Consider the following 19,468-nt stretch of genomic DNA (forward strand, 5'->3'; position numbering starts at 1 on the left):
GTCCTGTAATCAAATCGAAATCAGCCAGGAGAACGAACAAGAACAGACAGCTTTCAAAACAATACACATCTCCCAGTTCCTGTTGCACTGAATTGCAGGGCCTGGGCCACCTCCCAAGGATCATGGGCGACTCAAGAAGAGACTCCGGAAAAAAGATTTGTTCCTGAAATGCTAATTGCAAACCAAACTGTGTTGAAGAGGCCCTAAGCCTGGGGGACGGGGTTGGGGGGGGGGGGTCTTTAATGGGGACCCAAGGCACAGGTGCAGATCAAGTGCTCACTCTTCGCCTCCACTGATCTGTTTTGTGTTTGTAGGGGGTACCATGTAGGTATCGTATGTAGCAATTAGGTAGTAATTTTCAGTTCTATTCATTCACAGTGATTAAATTTGCAAGTGTGAACATTTTACTCCTCCGATGTTTGAAATATTTGGTAGTCAAAGGGGATGGAAACCAGGAAGGAATGAAAAAGAAAGGAGGATGTGAACCCTCCGGGGAGATGGGTTGCCTGTGTCAGAGCTCATGGGCTGGTAGGCAGGTCGTGTCGGAGCTGGTTTTACCACCTGCAGACACGATGACAGGATTTCAAATGAGAGAAGGGACTGTCCTTCACACACAGGAGACAAGTCCAGTGGTGCTGCCACCAAGCCCTCTGTCCGTAATTTGATAAAGACACACCTGTAGCAAACATCAAGAGAAGCTCACACCTGTTGGAGCGTCCTGAAAGGAACAGGTAAAATTTGGTTGTTCTAGGGCCTGGCTTGACTAGAGAAAGAAATACTCGGAGGCGCTCCTTGGTCAAGCCCCTCTTCGGTACAGGGACCATCGTGGTGTCCTGGAACTGCCTGTCCCACTGATTACGGAATGCTTTCATTTCACTTGCCATTTGGTTTGAGGTGGGAGGTGACAGAGGAGTGGCATTTTGCCCTTGGGGATGGAATGGAGGAAACAGGGAAGACTGAGGGTGTCTGCCAGAGAGAGGGGGTGGGCAGAAAAGCCTCAGTGGAGCCGGAGCGGGGCGGGGGGGGCTCCTGTGCCCGGTCGGCACCCTCTGGTTGGTGTTCCCGGAGGCCAGGAAGCAGGAGGCCAATTACCTGAAATTTCTGGAAGTACAGGCTTGTCTTCTTTCCAGAGGTTCCCATCACAAACAGGAAGTCTGGGGTTAGCACAAACGGCACTCTCTCTTTATTAATGCCCAGGAAACTTTTGTAATTCCCAAGAATGTGTCCAAAGTCAATATGAAATAGGTTTCCTTCAGAGAAGAAAATGTCTGACATCATTACAGTGGCCCAGTCACTTGTAACAACACTCTGGTTTGTTTATTTCCTGAAATATTTTTTTAAGTTGCCTGAAAATGAGCTATCTTGGGTGAGAGAGCTATTTTTACCCTGTTTTATCAGCTTGTGATACTTTTCAGCTTAGCAGGTGTGTGTAGTAGTAACCACAAAGCACTCTTTGAACCAAGTGTGTTTTTGATATCCTTCTGGCGTTCTTTAAATGACAGCAAATGCCATTAAAAAAGAATTCTCGACTCGTCTCAGAATTATTCTTAGAACTGTTAAGTCCAAACGCTCTGGCTAATCTGTCATCATTATGCCCGGGACTCTCTTATGCCCTTTATGTGACTCAGGATACATGGATGGTTGACGCTGCTTGGGGGAAGGGCATTCACCTTTTACTTTTGAGTAGTGCCATAGAAATAAACCTTTTTGAATCCCCTTTGAGTCCATTTCCATCACTGTCACTACTACCACCATGATTACCATCATCTCCTCTTGTTTAGATAGCCCATATCACACATGTGGTCCATAAATACATGGTGTCTTTTGCTTCTCACAGGGAGTAAGCAATTTACCCCAGTCTGGTGCTTTTTCCAGGCTCCACTCTTCAGTTGGTCCAGATTTCTTAGAGAAACCTTTCTTGGCACGGTAGCCAGTACTGACCACTGTCAGGGCGGTCAGTGAACGAGGGATGAGGGGTAGGTCAGGAAGGCAGAGCGTTTCAGATGTAAGGACATCTGGGAGAACTTGTTGTCACCTCTCTGCCGCGTCTGATGCTACTGACCACACCCGCCTTCACCAGCTTCTGGGATATGCCCCTACCCAACTTTCTATCGGCTCTCTGGCTTTTCCTTGTGAAGTCTCATTTCTGGCATCTTCTTCCATTATTCTCTCCTGGGTCCTCTCTGGGGTGATCACAGCGTCTATGTCCCTGCCCGGTAATGACTTCTAGATGTGTGCTCCCACCTTGAACCCTGTGTAAATATCACTCTGTGCCGAGGGAAGGGGAAAGGGGGGGTTAGTATGAGTTCAGTGGCGACAGTGTTTCAGTTGGGGAAGGTGAGAAAGTTCTGGGGGATGGTGGTGATGGCGGCGCGGCAATGTGAGCATTTAATGCCATTTAACTATACACTTAAAACCAGTCAAAGTGGTACATTTTGTTATATATATTTTACCACAGTAAAAAAAATAATAAATAAACTCACCTGTCTCTGTGATCATAATATTGTCGTTGTGCCTGTCGCCTATTCCAAGAACAAAGGTAGCCACACAGTAGCCAGCGCAGGAATAAACAAATCTCTCCACGGCTGCCTGAAACTAATTAGAAGGCGTCCGAATATCAGTTGTGTTCTAACTACAAAGAGCAGCCCGAGTCAATTACAGACGACTTCCAAAAAGGCACTGTCTGGGAACCATTTTCAGAGAGCAGGTGGGTTGCGCCTGATTTCATTCACGTTCTGTCTACTAGGTGCCGACTTTCTCATCGCTGTCCTTATATTTTAGGTGAAGAGTCAGTGACTCACAAGAGCAGGCGGAGGAAACAAGAGTCAAAGAGCAACAGTTGATCAAAGGGTTCATTTCCGCTCCATGCATCGCTTGCCGACAACTCCACAGAACCCATAATTGTTTCTCCTTCATCAGTGAACATATGTTTTGCTTGTGACCGCTTCAAGTATGCACGGGTTCACAAATCCACATGTATAGCAGGCTAATAAATGCTGCTAATTATATTTCCTCCCCAAAAGGCTGCTAACCATGCAAATGAGAAGTGCTAATCCTGTGCAGAACTTGAAACGACAGCCAAACAGCCCAAGCACGCAGCTTGAAGGATGCAGCATATGTCCTTCAGAAGGATGCTGGAACTGACATTTGCCGCATCCATAATGCACTGTTTAGTTGGGGGGGGGGGGCAGTAAATTAGCAATTTGCTGATAGGATGCGTGGCGTTCCCCAGGTAGGAAGGTACACGGTGACTACATTTTTCTGCTGAACAACAAAAATGGACTGTCCTAAAAGTGCCAACACATTATTTCATAGAGCCAAATTTTATGCAAAGCGTGCCTGATAATCAAAGGAGAAACAAATGCTCACAGCATTCTAAACGGAGTACCTGCGTTTTACACAGATCTGCTGTGTCCCCCGGGGAAGGCACTTAAAACCCCCGCGGCCTCACAAGGAAAGGGTTTCACCCAACATCAGGAGGCATGACACGGGTAGATCCTTTGAAAACACGAACCCGTCACTGCTACCATAAATGACAAGCGTGTAAGGAGCCTCCGGCGCTGGGAAAAGCAGGAGCTCACCTTTTCTTCGATAGGGCATTTTTCTTTGAGCCAGTGATTCAGGACCTCATCTTTGAATGCGCCCGTGTTGCCCACTGTGCTTTGCTGAATTTTAGCAATTGTCGTGGCATCTTTCACGATCTCGATCATGCCTATGGGAGGAGGCACAGAATCTGATGTAAATTGGGGCCTGGTGCCTGACCCAGAGGGTGAATGGCTGTGTCACTGTTGATGGGAGGGGGCTATTGTCCAGGTTTGTGCTGTTGGTTTTCTTAGGAGGGAGAGAAAGAAAAGGAGGAAGATGGAGGAAGTTTTGTGGGACATGCTTTCAGTATCCCTGAATGAAAAGATGAAAGGTTGGTTTTAAAAGGTAATAAGTAGGGGCGCCTGGGTGGCTCAGTTAAGCGTCTGCCTTCAGCTCAGGTCATGATCCCGGGGTCCTGGGATCGAGTCCCGCGTCGGGCTCCCTGCTCCGTGGGAAGCTTGCTTCTCCCTCTCCCACCCCCCCTGCTTGTGTTCCCTCTCTCACTGTGTCTCTCTCTGTCAAATAAATAAAAATATTAAAAAAAAAGGTAACAAGTAAAAGCATGTATGTGCTGAGCATAGGTTCTTGGCAAACTGCCTTTTCCTTTTTTTAATCAAGGGTCAAATGGAAGTGGTTTTATACAGTTCTCAGATCAGAAGCTCGAATAAAAATATCTGTGGTGGAAACAAAAATGTTAAATGTCTACAAAAGCACCTAAGAGTCGAGTATGTAATCGCTTCAATAATGTGAATTCTAAGATATTGAAATAAGTGACAGATCTTACCATCTATTTTTAAATGTTATTTGTGAGAGAGAAGTTTAATGTGCAGTGAAACGAGCTAAAGTTTAGACGTGGAGAAGTAGAGAGGAGGGAATGAGTTCTTAACTAAAATCATTGCCATGTATAGTCACAGGATTGGAATCCCACATTTGTATATTTTCAACAGATCCACATTAAATCGAGAGGCACATGCACCAGCCTTGGAACACTGCCTTCCTTTTTATATGGATTATGTTTGTAATTTTCCAGGTATTAAATGCCTGCACTAAAGGGCTTAGGATCTTTTAAAGTGAGCTAAGCAGTACATTCATCTCCCGAGGTGACCACATACCTATTTTGTCCCCAGTTGAAATGCAACCATATGGCAGGAGGCACAGATCCAAAGATTCAGTCTCCCAAATGGATTCCATGATTCGTAGAATCTAGACATTGGACACAAAAAAACGTTTCCATTAGAAATACATATTTGTTTAATGTATTTTTCTTCTCCTTTAAAAAAAACCCGACAATCTTAACTGGAAACATGAAATATGTACGTTAACGTACACTCTGTAAGTAACATCTGTACTTTATTTATCAGTGGGGTGCTCTGAAGTTCCCTTTCCTTGGGAGCCTCTTAAGTTGGGTCCCTCAGATGTACTCTGGGGAAGACGATGAATGGACTTAGTGCAGGGAGAGGCGGTAATCACGTTTCAGCGGTCCAGGGGTTCCACTCCAGTTATGTGTATTATATCACCACAACAAAAAATGTTCCACTCTGACGTTCTATGAGTTTTTACCCGTAAGGCGCTCTTGGGTTAACCCAAGGCAACACTAACAGTGATGAGAATGCTGGCTACTTTACTGAGTCTGTTTTATGTTGATCCTTTGCATTTACCCTAACCTGTGAGTAGGATTATCATTCCCATTCTGCAGGTGGAGAGACTAAGGCTTCATAAGCTTTTGTAACTTGCCCTCACCTGCCAAGAAGTGTGTGCCTCAGCATCAAAACAAGTACATAAAAGGCAAGTGCAAACCTCCCTGCAAAGGGAGAGGAAGGACACAGTGATGCACAGTGATGCTTTGCGTTTCTGAAGCTCTTGTCTTTGAATAATTCAAAGGAGTCTACAGATTTATGGGAAATGCAACAAACCTTCAAAAGGTTTGAAGGATTTCTTTTTCTTTCTTACTTTTTAATACTTCTGGGACAATACACATAGGATTCTTGAAAAGAGAGCAAAAGGTACTATTGTTTCCATATTAGAAATAAGTACAAGCAGAAATGGAAAGAATGGAAAACATGACCAGTTTTTAAATAGGCCACATTTAAATCAATGAGGTTTGCCTATTTTATTTAATTTTTTAAAGATTTTATTTATTTGACAGAGGGAGACACAGCGAGAGAGGAAACACAAGCAGGGGGAGTGGGAGAGGGAGAAGCAGGCTCCCCACTGAGCCAGGAGCCCGATGTGGGACTCGATCCCAGGACCCCGGGATCATGACCTGAGCTGAAGGCAGAGGCTTAATGACTGAGCCACCCAGGTGCCCCAAGGTTTGCCTATTTTAAATAAGCCACACTAAAGATGAGAAATTATGTTACTTCTACAATGGTGAGCTGGAATATGGAGATTTATTTCACCAGTTTGCAAAGCTAAAGTTGATCCGGAAATGTTAGACAATACGGAGGATGATTAACATTGATTACCATCCACCTTCTGCTCTAGTAATCCGTTCACGCTTGCTACTTAACTGCATGATTTCTGAAATCACCTGCCTGTTCATCTTCTCTCTCCTTCCTGTCAAATCCTTCACTTGAGTTTGTGGATGTGGATGTATATCAAAGTGATGTATCTAAGGAGAGCACCTGTGGGTGCACAGTTATGTCTATAAATCCAAATAAAGTGGATGCCAGGGGGCCAAATATGTCTATATTTTATGTTACTAGGAATGGGTTGTGTACAAGAGGGGTCAGGGGAGGGAGACCTATCTGGCTATGTGGGAAGACTGGCTGTGCATCTCACAGGCAGACAGAACTGGGATGCTCACTAATTGCACATCTAATAGTCTACAGCCACGTTCCCCCCGTGAAAACTCTCTGTTACAGAATCTTTGATCACCGTGTGTGGACGGAGTAGGAGAATGGGAATAGAATCCATAGGAGGCATTTTTTTTTAGGTCTAACATGGAATTATTTTTTCAGGTAATTGAACAAAAAATTCCTTAACAGTAGCATACCTGTAAAATCAGCATGTCTTGGCGCAGATCATCACCATGTTTAAAGATGATTCCAATCGTTTCATTGGATAGGGCTGTAGGGTCAGCACATTTAAACTCAAGCCACAGGGGCTTTTTCTTGGAGGCCATCACTTTACATTTTTCAATCTGTAAGGAAATGGTCACATGGCTCCTACACATAATGAATGCATAATGCGGAGACACAAATCCTCTTGCAAAGCATCACTACAAACAACCAGTACAAAGTCCTAGCTGGAAAATGATGTTTAATGATCTGGGTGAAAATACACAAAGTGTTCCTACCAAATCTGGAAATGCTCTATGAGAGCAAGTCACAACACCTAAAAGCAAGGGTTCTCAAACTGTGTTCCAAGGAAACCTGAGTCTGCCTCTTGGGCGCCTCCACAATGTACCTCTGAAACAAATAATACATTATATGTAAAAAAAAAAAAAAAAAAAGATAGCAGGAGGGGAAAAATGAAGGGGGAGAAATCGGAGGGGGAGATGAACCATGAGAGACGATGGACTCTGAAAAACAAACGGAGGGTTCTAGAGGGGAGGGGGGTGGGGGGATGGGTTAGGCTGGTGATGGGTATTAAAGAGGGCACGTTCTGCATGGAGCACTGGGTGTTATGCACAAACAATGAATCATGGAACACTACATCAAAAACTAATGATATTGGGTGCCTGGGTGGCTCAGTCGTTAAGCGTCTGCCTTTGGCTCAGGTCATGATCCCAGGGTCCTGGGATCGAGCCCCACATCGGGCTCCCTGTTCCGCGGGAAGCCTACTTCTCCCTCTCCCACTCCCCCTGTTTGTGTTCCTGCTCTCGCTGTGTCTCTCTCTGTCAAATAAATAAATAAAATCTTAAAAAAAACTAATGATGTAATGTATGGTGATTAACATAATAAAAAAATCTTAAAAAAAAAAAGAGGCAATGGCAGATCCCATCCTTGGCACACCCCCCTCCTACAGGGCCCTGGTACTCCCTCATGCCTGTTAATACAGAGCAACTCTGCCGTTTATCCAAGCTCAACACATGCTAGTAGACAAAACATAAAACCATACCAAGATCCATCATAATCAATTTGCTGGAAACCACGGTGCTAAAAAGAAAATCCTAAAAGCAGCCTGGGGTAAAAAGACATGTACAGAAATCAAAGATGAGAATGACAGGAGACTTATCATCAGAAAATATGCAGACCAGAAGAAAAGGCTACTGAAAGGGAGAAAAAAAAATCACCCTAGAATTCGATGTCCAGGGGAAACATCTTCCAAAAATGACGGTGGAATAAAGAGGTTTCTCAGACAAACAACAGCTGAAAGGATTTCTAGCCAGAAGACTTGCGCTGTAAGAAGTATTTAAGGTGAAGGTAAAGGATGCCAGGTGGACACATGAACCGATACAAAGAAATAGAGTCCCAAATGTGTAAGTATGTGGGTGAATATAAAAAATGCTTAATCTCTTAAATCTGCTAAATCTATTCTTAACTGTTTAAAGCAATAATAATGACGATTATTTTATTGGGTTTATAACATATGTGGGAGTTACAGGCATGATACAAATAGTACAAAGGATGGAAGTCTACTGTTGTAAGATTCTTATGCCAACATGAAGGGGTTTATCATCTGAATGTGACCGAGAGCATGTGGTATTGATGTAAGGATATCTATCTATCTATTTATTTAAGAGGTTAATTTATTTATTTTAGAGTGAGCGGGAGGGACAGAGGAAGAGGGAGAGAGAGAATCCCAGACTCCCTGCCGAGTGCAGCGCTCGATGCGGGTCTTGATCTCACAACCCAGAGATCATGACCTGAGCCAAAATCAAGAGTCAGAAACTCAACCAATTGAGCCACCTGGGCACCCCAAGGCGAGATATTTAGATCAATGAAGTGCACTAGAGAATCTTGATATAGACTCACTCCCACATATGGTCAATTGATATCTGACAAAGTGCCAAGGTATTTCAACAGGAAAAGGTTAGTCTTCAACAGATGGTGCCAGAAAAGTTGGATATTCAATTCTAAAAAACCCATACCTGATCTTTACTTCTCATTGTACACAAAAATTAACTCAAAATGGATCAAGGACTTACATATAAAAGTGAAAACCATGAGACTCTAGGAAAAGTATTTGTCGCATTGAATGAGGCAGTATTTCTCAACTTTGGCACTGTTGACATTTTGGGCTAGATCATTTATTGTCGTTGGGGGGCTGTTCTGTGCATTGTAGGATATTTAGCAGCATCCCTGGTCTCTACCCACTAGATGTCAGTAGCATTGTCCCAGTTGTGACAATAAAAAATAGCTCAGACATTACCACGTGTGTGTGTGTGTGTGTGTGTGTGTGTGTGTTTTGGGGGGTGTCAACCCTGGGTGAGAATTACTGGATCAAGCAAATGTATCATAGGACACACACAAAAAAACAAACTATAAAAAAAGTGGTAAGTTGGGCTTAATCAAAATTAAGCCCTCTGCTCTTTGAAATACACTACTAAGAAAATGATAAGGCAAGCCATGGACTGGTATTTGTAAAATGTATACCTGAGAAAGGATAAAGGACTTGTATCCAGAATATAAAAATAACTTGAAAGTAAGAAGGCAACCCACATTAAAAATGAATGAAAGATGAGAACAGAAACTTCTCAAAAAATAAAACAAAGCACATGAAAAGATACTCAACATCATCAGAGATACGCAAATAAAAGCAACAGTGAGAAACCACTTCACCACTGGAATGGCTAAAATTAAAGATTGCTGATAGTGTTGACGAGGATGTGGGACAACTGGAGCTCACACTGCTGGTGGGAACATAAAATGGTACAGTCACTTTGGAAAAACAGTTTGGCAGTGTCTTATAAAATTAAACATACATGTACCATGACTCCACTAGCTCGCTGTTAATTATTTACTCAAAAGGTGAATGGAAAACAAATAGTAGTATATCCACATAGGGGAATACCACTCAGTCATTAAAAAAAAGGAACAGACTGCTGACACACACAGCGACGTGGATGGATCTCAAAAGCACTATGCTAAGGAAAAGAATCCAGATACAAAAAACCACATACGGTATGACTCCATTTCATGAAATTCTAGGAAAGGCACAATGACGTGACAGAGGCAGATCTGTTGTCCAGGACAGGGGATGGAAGGAGGGAAGAGCTAATTGCAAAGGCACATGAAAGAAACTTTCCTATGACATCTCCTTGGAAATGTCCTCTATCCTGATTGTGGTGGTGGTTATATGATTTGTCTAAACTCATTGAACTGTACACTTAGAATGAACAGATTTTATTGTACGTGAATGATTCCCTAAGAGAGCTGATTTAAAACCAAGTGGATGGGAGATTGCCTGGTGTGGAGGCTTCGAGTAGCTAGCGCTTAGAGAAATCCCTGACAGGAGCCCTCTCGGGGCCTTTCCAGCTTCTCTGTCTCTCTAGACACGTTAGCTTTGACCCACAGGGCCCTGTAAGGTATGCACAGACAACTTCAAGACACAAAGAACACTTGGAGACCTCAGGGTGATACCTACCACTAATGCTCCTGCCTTCAGTCCAGGGTCATACGGCACTCTAAAGCTTTCTGGGAGACTTGAATTCTGCAGGTTTTCGAGCTTTTGCTTAAGTTGTGAAATAACTGTAATTGTCAAAAGCACACAAAAGTTACGTGAGTTCGAGAAGTCACCAACATTAGAACACTTCCTGAGGCCACGTTTCTTCATAACATTCCATCCATTTGGTGTGGAGCAGGGGGTAGGGTTCTGTCTTTGAGGAACTAACATAAGAGGTGGCATGATAAGTCAGGCTTACTGTGAGCAATATGACCATGATGCGTGAGACAGCAGAGGATAGAAGCGTAGGATTGCATTGCGTCCGTGGAATCCCAAGCCAGTCAGGTAGGGGAGGGAATTTTGAGGGTAAGGCTAAGGAATGAACACTGTAGTTATCATTCCAATGTGAAACTCTCAACTGCCAGTGTGGTTTGGGGAACAGACATTTGAAGACCGTATTAAATGCCATTCGGTTAGGGTTCTGTAAATTCTTTTCAAAAGAGGAAGTTAGGTTATGTGGAGACAACGTGATAGCCTCAAAATTCAAGAGTTCTTCAGAATTCTAAATTCTAAGGCAAAATATGTAGGTTAAAAATGACTTCCTGGATATCATACTGGAGGCCAGGACAAGTGTTTCCCTTTCTTACATACAAAGCAAATAAAAGTCAGATGATTATTACCATTATTATTTTTTAGGAGAGAGCACTGCAGGTGTATTGGAAAAGACAGAGAAAAAGTGGAAATTCAGAATATTTAAAAGTTTAAAATACTGGCTGAGTATGTTAGAGTGTGTCCATTAGGAGCCATAGTGCTGGGTCTAGGTATACAAAAATGAATAAGAAATATCCCCTAGTTTCAAGGCTCATACAGTTTACCAGACCAGAAAGATGTGTTAATGACTATAATTTAATACAGTATCAACCCAAACCTATGGGAATACAGAGAAAGAGTGATTAATTTTCCTAGGGGCAGGGGCAGGATTTCTTAGGCATAAGATCACATTGGAAATGACTTCAGAGAGGAGGTATCTACATATGTATACAAGTACCCTGACATATATAAATATATATATATAAATATATATACACACAGATTTTTAATTAGCTTCTCAACAATTCATTTCTTTAAAAGACTGAAAATTTGAAAATTACACACATATATCGAAAGGGAGGAAACTGGTAAATATTTGCAAAGAACTAATCTTTGCGTATGTGCGTGCAATTGTTCTTAATCCATCTTACATCGGCATAATGCTTTTTTAATTTTTCAAAGAGCTTAATGACTATTATCATAAATTCATCATTAGCACGTATACATGTATAGTTCAAAAAAATATGAATGTATAAAAGGAGAGCTTTAAATTTGCTTGCTCCACAGAGACAGAGGATTAAAAAATGTGTCCTTGGGGCTCCCTTTTGGAAGGTGCGACTTGCCTTCCTGAAGAAGAATCACAGGGATGATGGCATTTGGAAATGAAGGTTCCCTTTGGAAAGGGAACCCCGAGAACGCAGCCACTGTACCTTGGGAACTGACATCATACTTTTCAGCAGAGAGCGATTTAATATCAATGGTGACCTTCTGCAGCATCTCGATCACTTGAACTTGTTGGGTGAAGTCGTGTAGCATGGCCGTGCCGCAGCCCCTCAGATAGGCTTCCAGGATCACGGCGAACCTCTGCTGATAGTGCCTGGACTGGGCTATCTCGCTTCTCAAGAACCAAAACAAGAAATGACCAATTCTTTTGTTCTGAGGGTGGGAACGAGAAGGATGAAATTATTGTGACTCACGCTCTGGCAGTCAATTCTTGCTAACTTTGGAAATGCCCCGCTATGATCGAAGTGGAAGGACTTACTCTTAAGCCTCGCTTCAGCAGAAATCGGGCCAGGGCGCTGTCATGATATGGTTCAAATTTCACAGCCTGAGGGAAGAACACACGGGCACTTGTAGGACTGCATTCTGTGTTGGTTCATCAGGAAAAAGGGAATGGAGGGGAAATGGTCTGCCTTCCTGGGTCTTTCCGGGCGAGGGTGATGAGAATCTTACCAGTCACTCAAGTCAACCCTTTCTTTTCGAGGACCCTTTGGGCCAGAGTGAACCACTTGCTTAGGGCCTGGGCCTAGAAGCAAGAACACTTGACTTACCGTTATGTGCTTTTGATAACTTCAAAGGTGAAGTGGTAAGGCTTTAGCTCCCATTAAGGGCTTACTTGATTTACTGGAAGGACAGACAGGACCCACGGGAATGGCTATAACAAATCCACAAAAGTGGGATGTAAAAGAGCTTGTTGGAAAGGAAGTGGACAGTGGAGATAATAGTACATATAAGGAGAAAAGTATTTGTTAGATGTGAAGATCCTAAAAATCCTATCGCTCCTCTTTTGCTCAAGATGTTTGTTTGGCTTCTCACTGGCAAGTCACCAAGCTGCCTCACAGGCCCTTCCTGCAAGTAAAGAGCAGGCCTGGACCGTCCACACAGAGTGATCACTACCCCCTGCCATGTGGCAGTGTAGACAGAGGTTTTTGTCTGAAAAGTCTCTGATTTTAGATGCTCCTTCAGGTTTCGTAGTTTTCATATGCTTTGGCTATCACAGAGATATTGACTTGGGTGGCAGACAGCTCTATGACTGAAGGAAAAGCACAGTAAAGTGGAAAAAATAATTAAGAATGGTGGGTGTATGAATATTTGTTATTTCATTCTCTGTATTTACAGTAAGTCTGCAATAGCTCATCATTTTAACAGCCGCGAGACTAGCAAATAAGATGCATACAAAAAGTTAGAGGGTGGATATCATGTGTATGCATAAAGAGAGGCTTACATGAAATTAAAAATACTCTTAGAGAGTATTTCCTTTACAAATAGAAGTGGCCTATCTTTTTTTCCCCAAGGAACCAAAGAAATTCCCATTCCACTTTATGTTTGCAGGCTTATAGGATTCTTGGTACAATTTCCAGTTCTTACTCTGGTTTTCCAGTTTGGAAATGATCAAGACTGAGTGATAATATCTCTCTTATCCCCATGCCGTCAAAGGTGCTTCTCATGGGTGTGGGCCAGTAGGTGTCTGTAGCTGCTGTGAAGGTCTGAATTCTGAAAATGTGGTTAGTTAGCCACTGACTTCAGAATCAGTTGTAAGTTTCTACCTCGAACGTGAGTCTTTTTGACCTTATTCATGTTTCACTTCTGTAAACACAATGTAGATCTCAACCAGGAGACCATTTTCATCAGGAATGAGTCATTCTGCCATATCTGAAAATGTCTCAAATAGTTTTACAAATGACGGCTCTTTCTCAAATTTATGACCACAAATTCAATGTTAGTGTTACTTATTGACCTCTTTCATTTAAAACAGTTCCAAGAAGAATGCTATTCATTTTCGAGTTCTGCAAAATTGACTTGTGAAAATGACAATGAAAAATAATTCATCAGTGAATTAAATTTCATTAATTTTCATTTGTGTGATGTCAGTATCTGAATTAAGTCGGCAGAGAAAAAATATTAAGTACATTTAATAGATGAAAACAAAGGTCGAGTGTCATGTTTCAAGTATCCACCTAATGAGAAGGTGAAGATTCAGAGTTGAAGTTGAGAATATCCAAAATGCTCATCAGAAAACTCCGGGGCCTTCCTCTAATGATGGCTAATGATTTGGCTGTTTAGTGTCTAACACAGCCTGGGATCTCAGGTCAAACATCACATACTCAAAACTGTCCCTGGTTTCCTCCAGCTAAATTAAGTATCCCCAGGACTCCTGCCTATTTTCTCATAATACTCTGCAGTTTTCCCCCAAAGCCTGTGAACAATTTGGTATTAAATATGTTTGTATGTGTATGCATTTGCTGTCAATCTCCTCCACCGCACCACAAGCTATAAGGGGGTGGGTGGGCAGAGACTGGCTCGGTTGTGATCACCACTCTATATCTAGCATCCAGAACAGGGGAAACACTCAGTACGTGTTGTTGAATTAATAAAGGGACATGTCTGCACTCTAAAATAAACATTTCTCTTCCAATTCCTTTACTTCCTCTTCCTTGTTAAGCAGCACAGTACCATCCGGGAACGGCCGTGGTGTGTGGAATCATGCCTCCTTTTTTCCAACTTCCTAGGTAAATCGTAGTCAAATTGCTGAGCCCCTCTGGACAACAGGGAAAGATGTGAGAACCCCGAGTGGAAATCCTGGACCAGACCTGTCTAACGAGAGGGGCTTTCGAGGTGCCACCCAGAGAGGAGATGTTATTCTATGGATGGTGATGAGCGTGATCAGAGAGGCTGATCTTTTTTCTCTAGGACACACTATCCTGACACGGGATTGATGCAGGATATTGGAGGCAGTGAAAAGAGTAAGGCCTGGAGTCAGACCTCCTGGTTTGGATTTCTGGTCTGATTCTTTCCCAATATGTGACCTGAAGCACACTACTTAGACTCTCCGTGCCCCTGTGTCCTTACACATAAAATGCAAATGTTAATTTGACCTCCATCATAGTAGTTGGGAGAGTCCAATGTGAGAATACAGGAAAAGCATGCAAATCACTTGGAGCCTCAGAGTCTGGGCACAAGGGAGCATTCAATAAATCGGATCTGTTACTCATACAGTAAATGAGAACAAAAGTACTCCTGTAGGGCCAGTTTTCCTAAAAAGCAAAATTACTTAGGTCTTCAAAATGCTTATTGGCAACCCCTGCAAGAGAGTAAAAAAGTAAATGGGACAGTTCACTATTTTTTGACATGGCTTCATCAGATCTACTGTGACTGATTGTGACGCTAGGGACAAAGGGCATTTGATGACAACTGGATGGGGTGCCCGCGTACACCCAAATAAACTCTTTGAGGAGAGTGCTCTGTGGAGCATAGCAGCATCCCTACCTGGACCAGCTGTAGCAGGTAATGCAGGACATCATCGTCCTCCAAGCTCTCCAGTTTCTGAACTGCGATGGCTCTTACGTTTTCATCCGAAAAGTTGCAGTCCAGGAGTTGCATCGTTAACCCAACATCCAAAGCACTTTGGTCCCAGACCTCCCGTCTGGCTAACAGTTGGTATGTTTTGGCTACAATTTCTTGCTGTCCCCATTTTACGGAGCTAAACAGTTTAGGATAGGCCTTTGGATGCTTAAGACTTTCATACCTAAAATGCCAGAGCAATTCTTTGTCCTCTGCCGTGAGAGGGTTAAGTGGGTCAGTGGCTATGATCGCTTCCAGTTGCTTCCGAAGCTGGTTGGGCATTTCCGCTCGAACCCGGTCCCCTTCGGGGTCAGGGGTGGGCCGATGCTTAGGCAAGGCGATTGGGTGACAGTAGTTGTCCAGAAGAATGGAGATGGACATGGAGTTCTCCTTGTCTGGGTTGGTTGCCGACGTGAGCTTGTCTGCATTGAAGCTCCCTTGGTCTTCTCCCTTTCCGGAAATCTGCCACATGTGGAGCACATACTCCCCGTGGCGCAGCAGGAACCGGTGGTCTATCAGCAGCAGGTTCACGTAATAGAGAAGCTGAGCTTTGCCTTTGGACTCGGAACCGGGAGTCTCTGCAGAGGCCTTGCCAGACAGCGCTGGAGCTTTGCTGCAGTAGATCTGGAGGTTCAGTAGAGCCCCTCTGGGTAGGTCTTTGATTTTGATACTGAACTCAAGCCATACGTTCCAGAGCACCTCCTCCGTGAAGGGTTTGGGGCTGGTTCTCCTCTGGCAAAGGACCTGCTGCCCGTGCTGGATGTTTGCCTCCACAAAAACCGTGAGGTCGGCGTTCCGGGGCAGGACAGGGATATCAATGCCTCTGATTTTGACCCTGAACTTCCGGTCGCAGTCCCACAGGGACACGGTGAACACACTCTCGTGGTCCTTCCCGTGAATGGTCAGCTGCTCGTGGTAGCCAGTGACTCCTGTGCAGTCGTCCACCAGTGGCCACTCTTCTTTCCTCACCTCGTCCAGGGCTGGGTCTGGAGGCGAGTCCAGCACCAGGTGAATCTCCTCTCCGTTCTTGAGGCAATGCCTCACCCACTGGAAGTTTTTGATGGGCGTTTCACCTACCAGGTACTCGTCCCGGCCGCAGACGCGCAGCACAAAATCCTGTTCGCTTTGGCTCTCCGGGATATCCATCAGAGACTTCTTCTTGGCCATCTTGGTGAAGAAGCTCTGGAGGATGGTGCCTGGGGTGTCGTCGGCCGAGACCTTGATGGTCTGGCTGGTGGTGCTGCGGTGAATGATGATGAAGATGCAGTTGTTGGTGATCTTCTTCAGCAGATACTCCGGGAGGGGCTTGGAGGTCACCCACGGGTGCATGGCGTAGAGCTTGGGGTCGCGGCCAGCCACCTCGACCATGCGCGGCGTGACCAGGCGGCGGCGCGTGAACTCGAGCTCGTTGTCGTGCACGTTGCTGACGTCGGTGACGTCGTAGCCGATCAGGGCGGTGAGCTGCCGCTGGAAGGCCAGCGTCTCCTCGGAGGGCGCGCGCCGCTGCACCACGTGGATCTGGCCCGGGCTCCGGTGCAGCACCTGCCAGTAGCGCAGGCAGTCCAGGGTCTGCACCACCTGGTGCTTGTCGTAGATCTCGTACCACTGGCCCTTCTTCTGGTAGAGCAGGAGGAAGTGGTCCGGCCCGAGCCGGTGGTAGAAGTCCGCCGCCGCGCTCGTCTCCAGCGCGCGCAGCCACACCTGGGCCTTCATCTGCTCCACGTTGCCGTGGCCGGCCACGTGCAGCAGCGCCGTCTCAGGGGTCTTGCTGTTGCGCTGGCTGGTGGGCAGCACGAACTCGATGGGGATGAGCTCCATGGAGGACAGGCTGGCTGCGGAGCTGCGCGGCTTCATCCTCCGGCGCCGGCGGCCGTTGTCCTCTCTCAGAACCACGGGCTGTTCATGGTGCTTCAGCTCCATGCCCGACATGACCTGGGAGCACAGACACAGGGAAGGCACTTTCTGTTTACATTTTTTCCACGAGGTGGCAGAAGGAGAACGGCGAAGAATGGCAATGATGCGCGCACGAAGATACGGGGGGCGGGGGGCGGGTTTGGAATCGGGGCCCGTGAATCCTGATCCCGCCACTTAGCACCTGGCTGCCTTGAGCTAGTTAAATGATCTCTTCGTCTGTTTCCCACCTGTCAGTTGGGGTTCGGAATACCTCAGAGGGTGGAGGTGAGGATTAGATAAGGTAATATCCTTGTTCAGTATGGGCGATAGGTATATGGGAGTTCATTTATTGTGTACTCTCATTACGTCTGAAAATTTAATTAAAAAGAGACATGTAAAGCACTCATCTCGCACGGTCCCTGACATGTTACGATGGCTCCAAGTGGTAATTGTTGTTCTTAAGCATACTGATACGGATAGAGGAGTAAAATCATCCACTTAAAGGGCCGAGTTCTAATTTACAAGGCGCAGTGTGAGATGCTGAAACCCACTTTGAAAACAGGCCTTCAACTTGTTTTGTCTTTGGTCAGTCTGACACTTCTCCTTGGGACTCAGACACCTCACCCAACCATGCTGCACATTCGTGATTTTCAAGCTGTCTGGATCAGGTATCTACTCTCTAGCCAACTTCCTGTCTTTTTCTTTTCATTTTTTCCCTTTCTAGTTAGGAAAGGTAGTAATTTCATTGATAATATTCAAAACCATCAGAATGGGTGAAGTTGCAAAGCAAGAATATTTGCAGGTATTTAAGTTTTTGAATTGTGAAATGTCTTTGCTCCATTAGAGCAGTATCTTAGGAGAGTCCCCCAAGGCTGTGCTCTTCTGGTAGGAATGTTCAGATGTTTAATTTTGCACCAATTCATTCCATCTGCTCTGCCTTCCATAGTGGAGAAGCCACAGGATGGAAGGAAGGATTTCTGGACTCCAGTGACCTGCTATCTGGACCCCAATGGATAATTTAACTTCTTTTTTGCCCTCATATTTTCATCTCTATAATGAGAATTCACAAATTTATTCTCATCAGTTCACTCTTTTCCTAAATCTTTAATAAGTACCTACCCTTCACAAAACATTTCAGTATAAATGTGACAGAATGCAATAGGAAACACTTCAAATAAATACTAAAAATATTAAAATTGAAATACAATGGAGGGTTTTTATTTTCATACTTATATCATGGCATTGTAAGTTATATTCTAAATAAGAATCAAATATCGAAACAAAAATTAATGTTTCAGAAAATATCGTTTACTCTCTTAAATGACTAATGTTAGTGAGACTCGTAACTACTTATTTCCTTAAGAAATAGCAGACCATTTGATGTGTACCAAAAAGGAGAGTTTGATTAAAAGATAATCAAGACAAGGTTCATTAGATCCAAACTTCTATTCAAATCTTGACCTCAATTTACTTTTAAAGTCAACATTCCCTCTCTTCAAAAATGATGAAGTTATATTTAGTAGAGACATGAAATCAACTGTCCCAAAGGACTATCTCTTGCAGCTTTTAATTCACTGTTTGGTCTGTGGCTACATTATAGATTAACTGCCAAAGAAGAGAACCATAAGATACATTTATATTGACACCAAGTTGAAATAAAATAGGTCCAAGTTGAGGCAAAAGACAAATACACAGCAATCACTTCTGCCTCTGCGATACCAAACAATCTCACAAGATACAAAATGCAGAAGAAAACGGGCTGGCTAAATACTCACTGCTTTCCTTCATGGCTGAGGCTACGAAGCTCTCTCCTCTTAAGAGAAGGCGGCAGAAACACCGTTAGGCACAATAGGCACTAAGCATGCACTTGTAAGAACGTGAAGCCCAGCTGGCACAAGCCCCTTGCCCTCCCCCTTCCTCTCAAACAAAAACAAAACAACAAAAAAGGACAGATGCACCTGAAAAAGGTTTTGCCGGAACCTTGTGGATATCCACATGTCTAGGTTGGACTAGACAATGACAAGGAGACATTCAGTGGTGGTATCATCTCAAGAACCGACAGCCATTCCAGATAAAAATATTCGAGCTGAGACGGAAGTGTCACTAGTCCGAGTCAGACCCAACAAAAGGGCAAAAAATAGAAGGAAGTAATACCTGATAAAGCAGCGGAGGTGATGATGCTGAAGGATCATTTGTTTAATTTTTGAAAACAAAACAAATTCGAATCTACCCAGTGTGCCTCTAAACTCTTCCGCTTTTCTGGGTCTCCCTGCATATCCAGATGCAGAGGAAGTGTTGCAGTTACCAGGAAGGAAGTTTTAACCAAGTTGATTATACGTGTGATTGCTCATTTTAAAAGTGTCAGAAATGCATTTCCTGTTAAGCCCAGAGTGAAGCATGAGAGTGAACAATGTTTACCATACATATATTCTCCGCTTTGAATGAATTTTTTAGAAGGGGAGAGGCTGAAACAAATTAAAATACACACTCATAAGACATAAACACACGA

General features: G+C 44.0%; 1 protein-coding gene across 3 annotated transcripts in view; it reads right to left on the bottom strand.

The window, feature by feature from the left end:
* The window catches only part of PIK3CG (phosphatidylinositol-4,5-bisphosphate 3-kinase catalytic subunit gamma), a 34,546-nt gene extending 15,311 nt beyond the window's left edge, over positions 1–19,235 (bottom strand). Inside the window, exons 1-10 of one of the 3 annotated variants that reach the window (XM_028118957.2) lie at positions 19,114–19,235; positions 14,992–16,998; positions 11,987–12,052; positions 11,655–11,880; positions 10,117–10,220; positions 6,581–6,727; positions 4,698–4,788; positions 3,582–3,712; positions 2,484–2,595; positions 1,093–1,250 (exon numbers count right to left, since the gene is read on the bottom strand). In XM_028118957.2, the coding sequence (XP_027974758.1) occupies positions 1,093–1,250; positions 2,484–2,595; positions 3,582–3,712; positions 4,698–4,788; positions 6,581–6,727; positions 10,117–10,220; positions 11,655–11,880; positions 11,987–12,052; positions 14,992–16,995 (3,039 nt within the window). In that variant the 5' untranslated portion in view covers positions 16,996–16,998; positions 19,114–19,235. Of the gene's footprint in view, positions 1–1,092; positions 1,251–2,483; positions 2,596–3,581; positions 3,713–4,697; positions 4,789–6,580; positions 6,728–10,116; positions 10,221–11,654; positions 11,881–11,986; positions 12,053–14,991; positions 16,999–18,734; positions 18,863–18,917; positions 19,075–19,113 lie in introns of those variants that run through there. The other 2 variants (XM_028118949.2, XM_088018646.1) reach the window with 2 other exon arrangements.
* Positions 19,236–19,468: the final 233 nt, after the last annotated feature.

Source organism: Eumetopias jubatus, unplaced genomic scaffold, assembly GCF_037043125.1.
Source record: "Eumetopias jubatus isolate StellerSeaLion01/CBP00866 unplaced genomic scaffold, mEumJub1_p1.0 scaffold_14, whole genome shotgun sequence".
NCBI classification, from domain to species: Eukaryota; Metazoa; Chordata; class Mammalia; order Carnivora; family Otariidae; genus Eumetopias; species Eumetopias jubatus.